Source organism: Merops nubicus, unplaced genomic scaffold, assembly GCF_000691845.1.
Source record: "Merops nubicus isolate BGI_N331 unplaced genomic scaffold, ASM69184v1 scaffold40566, whole genome shotgun sequence".
NCBI lineage: Eukaryota > Metazoa > Chordata > Aves > Coraciiformes > Meropidae > Merops > Merops nubicus.
This window is the reverse complement of record NW_008613711.1, coordinates 1-8366: the sequence shown is the minus strand read 5'-3', so window position 1 is coordinate 8366 and position 8366 is coordinate 1. Positions and strand designations below refer to the sequence as shown.

Here is an 8366-nt window from a genome sequence, read left to right as displayed (position 1 = left end):
AAGTCTTTACTGACCTAAAATAACCTCAGGAGCTCTATAATGCCTCGTAGACACTAATGTGCTGTGGTGCTCATCATCAAAAGTCGCACTTCCAAAATCCACCACTTTGATGTCTGTGTTTTTTAAAGTGCGTTCATCTCGCTTCTGCAAGAAAACCAGAATGCTCTTTGTTAGTACTGAACAGCATGCTCAGACACAAGGTATTCATCTATTTATCTGCAAAATACCAATTAACATGGAGCACTAAAAACTAAACCTCTGTAACAGCACACTCCCTCCAGATACACCAACTCTTACTCAGCTCAAGCTCCGAGGAGGAGCTAGTAACAAAGGGATTTAATCTGAATACTCAGAACAGCTGAGTGAAGAACTATCCCACAGTAACAGAGCTCCTGGCTTCTGCTGTTAATCTTCAAGTTAACTTCAGCTAGTCCTTATCTCTGTCTTGTTTTTTTTGTCCATTGGTACACACACCAATTTCTACAATTTTAGCTCTAAAATAAAAAAAAATAAAATCAAGCCTTATGCATAAACTGCAGGCAGTGAAGTCTATACTGCTTTTGTCTCTAAGAACTTTTTATACTTTGAAAAAAGAGCAACATAAAAAGAAATCTCTATTTCTGCCAATGCCAGAAGAAATACAAAGGACAAAACATGGCTAAATTCAAAGCTATTAACACTTATAAATGTCAGAACTTCATTAAACAGGAATGAACTTAATCACTAATCAGATGAAAGTTTTGTTTGAATTAGAATGAAGTTATGTGCTTGGCAGAAATTTAGTACACCTCAGAGCACAAAAAGAATTCTAGGAAACTTAACTATCACTTGACCTTTCTTCACAGACTTTTTTTAAAGGGTTCAGATGAAGACAGAAGTAGCTCAATTCAAGTTAGGAGAAAAAGCACAAACTTACCATTTTAGCATTGTACTTCACTATGTAATCAGACTCCACAAACAAGATATTTTCAGGCTTTAAATCTGTATGAGTTATTTTATTATGGTGTAAAACTACAAGGGGAAAAAAAAAAAAAGAACAGTATTCCACAATTAATAAATTAATTTCCCAAAAGAAAAACAAAACCCCCAAATGTATTATTGAGATTTACTTACAGTTTATAGACTGGCAAATTTGATAAGCCATATTTCTAATGTCATTAATATGAAATGGCAGAAAGCTGTTTTCCTTAATAAAGTCATAAGTACTAAGTCCCAGTAGCTCAAACACAATGCAAACGTGGCCGTGGTGATCAAACCATTCCAGCATCTGGACACAGCGGCTGAAAAAAGGAAGATAAACAACACAAGAATTCAACATACTGAATAAATAATTACCTTGCACATATTCTCAGTTTGCTGGCTGTTCTCACTTCATACTTACAAATTGCTGCTTGGATCCATGTTGTTCAAGTGCTCCAACACCTGTATTTCAGAACGGGCTGCCTCCCGGTATCTACCAACATTTTTCACAATTTTAACTGCTACATGCATTCCTCTCCTTTAAAAAGAAAGTAAAGCATCAAAAAATGAACCAATTATTGTTCAATATCTAGAACTCTAAAGCAGCTCAATTTTAATAAAAGAAACACAGGAAGATTAAAAGTCATACAGAATTCTGAGTTGAATTAGGGGAATTTGACTTAAGCACATTGAACTGAACCAGAACTGGTTTTATGAAGCAACACAATACTGCTCTTTCCTTTGTCAAATACTCACAGCATTGCTACATTAACTCTTTCTCAGTCATCTTGTCTAAGGTAAACATCAGGGTTTTTTTTTAATCATCTTGCAAGTGGATTCCTATCAAAGCTCTCACTTGAGGACAGTTCTGCAAAAATTTGACATTTCTCTTGTGCAACTTGCACAACTTATTCTGGCTTTTTTCCAGTCCTCTGGTAGAACCAGGGGAATTGAGTAACCTCTGAAGTTCAGATTTGGAGTATTTTGTTCTAGTGACGTGCACTCAGTGCAACATCCCAGCTCTAAGGCTGTTACCTGAACACAACATAGACACACGTGGTTCATTCTGTCCTGTTCACTCTTAGGACAATTTTTTAATTATCTCTGTAGAGCTATTTAGGTGCTAATGACTTAAGAAGAGCATCTGCCCTCACAACCTGACCTCAGGCTCCTGAACAGACATGTCAAATGACAGGACAAACCAAAGGCAGAAGAAAATGGAACCCTATCACAAAACTGCAGCTATAAACCATTCAGTTACAGTAATCTGAGTTTTACTAACTGTTGAAAGTTCCTAGCACATACAGAAGCAGTGGAAATACAGTCATTTTATTCTCCACTGAACATGCCATCACACAGAAGTAACAGCCCCATCAAAAAAGGACTGGAGTCCTATGCATTCAGAAAAACTTCAAAGGGTAATTCTGAATATAGAGACTGAGGAAATTTAGTAGGACTCAAAACTACTTTCACAGCACTTCACTGCATCACCTTCTAAAGGTCATTGTCCCAAACCAATTCTGTACTCTCTGCGCACCCTCACAAGCTCTAGTTATGGCAAAGGCACTTCTAGAAACAACAGAAAAACATAAAGAGGCAAAACATAGCTCTCCCTTTTTAAAACGGGCAGATGACATCTATCTACTTAGTAACCAGAAGTTTACACCATGTGGTTGTAAAGCTTGTACAGAAAAAAATAGTATAGCTACAAAAGATTATGCAGTTAAAGAAGTTTATTGTTAAAGGTAGATTCTCAAAAGCTTAAGAGAAAAAAGAAGTATTTCTCTATATATCATCTTGTATGAAGTCAGCACCATCCAAGGGCCTTTGCCAGAGCAACAGAACAAAAAAAAAAAAATCACTAGTATTGGCAAAGATGCCTGAAGAACCTTAAAAGCAATCAGGGACAGATGTGGTATCATCTGAAAATCGTTAATAATTTAAAACTAGAAATAAGCTTACAAGGTAGTGCTCAAAAAAAATCTCTTCAATACTACTGTAACATCTCATTTGAACTGCAACTAAAGAAAATGCCCCTGAACTTTAATTTCTGAGCTAAGCAGTGACGTTTGTCACAAGGTCCACTTATAAAAGACAGCCAACACTTACATATCATGATCTATGCACTCCACTACTTTCCCAAAAGCTCCTTCTCCTAAAGTCGCAACAATTTCATCTAAAAAGAACAAACACCAGTTAGAATTATAAAACTACTTCAACAAGCATGAACATTATCAATGTAGATTTAAAAATGTGCCATTACATAAGCATAGTTACTTTAAATCTCAGCATCTGAATGCATTATTTTATTGGACAGGCATCATCAAAACAGTTAGCCAAAAAACTATCTCTTGTTCTAATCTCCAGATCCAAGTTCATTTACTAATTGGAACTTTTTGAACACAGTATTTAAATTCTACAGAAAAGAAGATATGCAAAAAAACAAAAGCACAAAAAAAAACAGAACAAAAAGAGCAATGAAGATTTCTTTAGCCCCCCTCCTCTGCCATACTATTCTAAACAGACTTTTTGCTGAAAAGTTTTTAAAAAGTGTTGAAAAATGTTCTATACATCTTGCTCTTAGAACGTCTCCACTTTCACAGATCAGGTGACCCTCCTCATCATCCTCTACACTCCTGGATCTTTTCCTTCGGTGACTCTTCTGGAAACGGCACCAAGATCGTCCAGCCAATCAATATATCAGAGTGAATTCAGGGCAGAATACGCAATTCATTCAGCGGGGAGATATTCAGGCATTCAGTTACACACCAGGCCACGAACAGTTGGCAGGAGCAATTTCAAATTCAGTCCCCAGAAATTCACAGGGCACAGTTTATGTTACAGAAGAAAAACATGGCAAGGAACAGATTTTCAGATAAATACTTAAAGTGATAAAGCAACAGAAAAAAACAACACAATTTTGTTTCTCAAACAGTGGCTTAACTGAAGACAGATTAAGAATACGACATCACTACTTCTAATACTTTACTAGCAAATAGCAAAACACAGTATTTCTTTACATAGCTAAGCTTACAGTCAGGTGAAATGTTTCTATTTTTAAAACATACACTTTATATAATCTAAACATAAAAAAACAAGTAATTTTACTTCCCTCATGTTTAGAGAGAGAAGAAAAATTATTCTGAAGGCCCTAATTGGCATTGCATTATCTAATGCAAACCTGCTGTTTTCTGTGGCAGAACTGTGACATAAACCACCTGGAGCTAAAGACGTACCAGTGGCCATCATGCCAATACTGAGAAATTCAGAGCGTCTGCCTTCAAAGAAGGCAAGCAGCAAACTCATCCCACCTTCAGTAAAACGTTAGCTGCCCTTAGCCAGGCAAAACAAGGCTTAGCAAAGTTATCTGCAAGCAGGCGTGGAACCACTGAGCTTGTTCTCATCAGTTCACCAGACATGCCTGTTCCACAGTTCCAATCAGCCTTACATTAAACAGCATGTCACTTCAAGCACTTTTGGTTATACGGCAGCTCACAGTCTACCTGAAACACCAGAGTTCACTAGGCTGCAAAACTACAAAGTGACAACTGTACTTTGATTAAACCCAGTGACCTTAACTTCTGGCCACCTACATTCCCAGCGTATAACTCGTGCTGACGATAATCCCACCCCCACCCAGCACTCTCATCCAAAAGTCTCAAGTAAGAACATATTCATGTGCTCACAAAAGGCCTCGACTATAAATCCTTTTTTAATAATATAGTATTTAAATACTGTGACCAGGAATTGATGTTCTAGCACTCACTTAAGAAGTCTATTACCACTAATTCATTAATAATAAAGTTAAAAGTTACTCATACCGAATGCGATTGGTGACTGGAGCAATGATGCCTCTTATGCTTCCTTTTATGACTACTTTTCCTGCTCCGACCAGAGGATTTGCTATAGTGATGATGGTGACTCTTTTCATAGTCTCTGTGATAATGCCTGTGGTCATACACTTCACAGAAGTCATTTCTGTATTCCTCAACATATCTCCGGTCATGATGGTCTCTTTCATTTATGGCTCTATCGTCCAAATAATGACTGAAAATATATTTTAAGTGAATGTTCTCCACTTCAAAAACTTGAGGTTCCAACAAGATAAGTGACTTGAGCTGAGTTACAGAGTTATATAGTACCTGTCTTTACACAAAGACTCTTTTCTAATTGACTCCCTCCCCAAAAATAGTGGAGCTTCTGATGTTATTTTATTAGGAATCTAACATAGTCAGTCTCAAATACACAGCAGCCATCCACATGAACAATATATAATCTGTCCACAGTTTGCACAGTAAATAAGTAAATCAAACAAAAAGGAGAAACGTTTCCCAAAATATACTGAGCAACTTAATGACAATCTTCAAAGTCACAGGATAAAACACTCTCGATACATCAATAATCCCCTTCTATGCTTGCAAAGCTCTAGTGTTAAAAAAGAAAAAGAAAACCTGGAGACTGAGAGAAGTAGCGTTGTTCTTAGTGCTCTGCATTAAACATGAAAACCCTCAGAGACCCTGCATCAAGGATCTTCTGCACAGAAAAAACCTTTAAGAGAGGTGCTGAGGCAACAAGGCCCATACCACTGTACACCCACCCCTTCCAGAACTGTGTAAGCACGAGTCTGAGCTCTTAAAGGAATTCAACAGGATCATATTCTCAAGGAAAAAAAACAGAAAAACGCATCTTTCCAGTGAGAGCAGTGTGGGAGAAAAAGCAAACCACCACCAAATTAGTACATGAACCTCACACTTACCATTGTACCAAATTATTACACAAACCACCTCTTCCTTTTGTTCATATGAAGTAAATAAAAGGCATACTCTGTACTTGGAATTTAATATTGAATGTATTCAATACCAAAGCTTAACTGACAACAGTGGAACAAATTAGTAGCATTTACTTGGTTTTATTAAAGAATTTCTATTTAACAGTTGAGGTACTGTATTAACAAAGTCAACTACCTCTTAAGCTTGGCTTAAGTGAGCCAAACCTTAAGGAAAAAACTCATGGCACACAAAAACTGTTACCCTGAAAACGTACTTGGTTTAGACATAGTAAAAAAAACATCAGTGCTACTCAATCTGGAGTCTTATACCTTTCTGAAATGTGATTTGACTTATAGTGCTTGCTGTCTTGTCCACTGCTGTGGGACCTCTTCCTGCGCTTGCGGCTGCTGCTGTGCTTCCTCTGGTCCCAGCTCCTCCGGTCGTCCCACTCGGGACAGTGGGATTGTTTGGAATGCCGCATCTGCAACTGAAAACACCCACACAAATCAACCAAGACAGAAGAGACAAAAGCATGACGCTGGTATGGCTAGATACAAGTCAACTGCTGCTGGCTGAAGAAGCACGACACAACTGGCCAGCACCATCTCCCCAGCTTCCCCCACCTATGACTCTGGTTTGGCGAGCAGACACCATTTGGATGAGCTTCCTCACCCTAACACTGGAACACTGTTACGAAACACAAATCAAGATTAAATAGGCCAACTCATCTTCACTTAATAGCTTCAAACATGTCATTAACGCCTGTTTTAAATAAACTCTCAAGTGACTAAAAGGAATTATTTCCTTAAAGACTCTTCTGCTGGAGAGACCTTAACCTTCAGAACTCCATCGACAAACCCCACATGTTGTTCTTCATGATATACTGTCCATAAGTTACTACACAAAGGCACACACAATCCCTCCAAGAAATTATCTCACAAACCTATTTACAGATCCCTGTTAAACACACACTTTTCTGGATGTTATATGCAGGAATTCTACATTCAACCAGGTACATGCACAACTGAAAAAAAACCAACATAAAGTAGAGCTTTAGAATAAAGAGTATAAGAAATCCAACCGTTATTTGTTTACTCTTCTGTCACAAGAGCTTTAGGGAAAAAAAAACACCTATTTCAGTATACTGTGAAGAATCAAGTAGTTTAGAAGCAAAGATAGCACTAAAAAAAGAGTCATGGTTGTGTAAATTTGCACAGAACAATTCTAACTGCCTCTACACTGACTGGAAGCATTAAGAAGGAAATTTTCAGAACATGTAAAAGGCAAGCCTGTTCTGAAAAACATGGGTTTTTAATACTTTCATATTTGTGATAGTCTAGTAGCTAAAAAAACCCAAACAACAACAAACAAAACACAACAGACACCTGCACCAATGTTTTTTTTATTTTAAAAAAATCTGTTTTTAAAATGCAGAGTAGCAAACTCTGCAAGAATAAGTGACTGGTACACCCTCCCTTTGAGTCAGTCACCACCTAGGTCTCCAAAACTCTTATTCACTTATGATACATCACTGAGAAATAAATGTTTCAAATGACAAACAAAAACGCCTATAGGACCAAAACATGATGAAAATCAATTGGCATTTTGCTTACATGCCTGAATTTTTTCACCTCTTACTCAGCTCCAAGGCCATTTTCCCCTATTTTCAACCTACCTACTCCAAATTATGAAACACATTAATGTTTCAATTATTCTGCTTTTGAGGATTTGACTTACAATTGCCCTTTTTCTCTTCCTCACCTGGCAAAAGGTATGTGGCACTAAGGGTCTACAGCAGACAAATATCTAAATTAAATCACTATTAAAAGTGTCCTGCAGAGGGGCACCTGGAGGTGGGAGGACGGACATTTGCAACAACGAACCGGAGAAAAGCTTCAGCTGAAGACTAACTGCTGCTTAACTCGAGAACACTCGAGCGCACACTGAATTACTGGAATTAAGGCGGAAGTTGCAAATTCTGTCCCTAAAGTAGCCAAGTAAATGCAAATGAGAAGGAAACTGCTAGAATTGGTCCGTGCAAGGCCCGAGCCGGTCGCAATCCACATTACAGTAGGAGCCACCTTAAGAATTTCTGACTATTCTGCACTCCCTCTAAATTTATGCACCGAAGCACTTATGTAATACTGACAGCTGACGTGAGCATATGCATTCCTATAGCATGTGGCCCTAATCCATAGCACAGGCCGTTTTCACTCCCACATTTTGCCATAAAGTTTCTCAGATAGGAGCCACGGACTTTTTTGTAAAAGATCCATACATAAAGCGCCTCTGTAAGGCCACAAAAGTCCTGCCAAAAGATGCCTGCACAGCAATTTTTAAATGTCTCTCCTCGAAAACTTGGCAGGCTGTAAGGATAGGAGGAGGTCAAAGGCTTATTTCTTTGTAATGACCAAAGTTCGCCAGCCCAAGACTATCTGAGTGTCTGGGGTACAGACACGGAGGAGCAGGTCCTACAAAAGACGCCCACTACTCCAACCTACGACTACAGATTCCACTTCCACGCCAGCCTTCCCTCGGGAGGCCTCTGGAGCCGCGGAGGGGAGGCGGACGGGAGGACGGGCTCGTCTCCGCTGCCATTTGGGCAGGCGCCAGGCGCCTCCGTGCAGGCCGGGCTGA

At 38.7% G+C, this 8366-nt stretch overlaps 1 protein-coding gene across 1 annotated transcript; it reads right to left on the bottom strand.

The window, feature by feature from the left end:
- Positions 1-14: 14 nt before the first annotated feature.
- On the bottom strand, positions 15-6757 carry LOC103774563 (dual specificity protein kinase CLK4-like; the record flags this gene model as incomplete). The annotated part of the gene is made up of 9 exons (XM_008941974.1): positions 6700-6757; positions 6059-6216; positions 4782-5007; positions 3532-3622; positions 3070-3136; positions 1382-1498; positions 1114-1280; positions 917-1011; positions 15-144 (listed from the first exon to the last, which is right to left on the bottom strand). Coding segments are annotated over exons 1-9 (1099 nt in total), but the record flags the coding sequence as incomplete, so codon positions are not given.
- Between the last annotated feature and the right edge of the window lie 1609 nt (positions 6758-8366).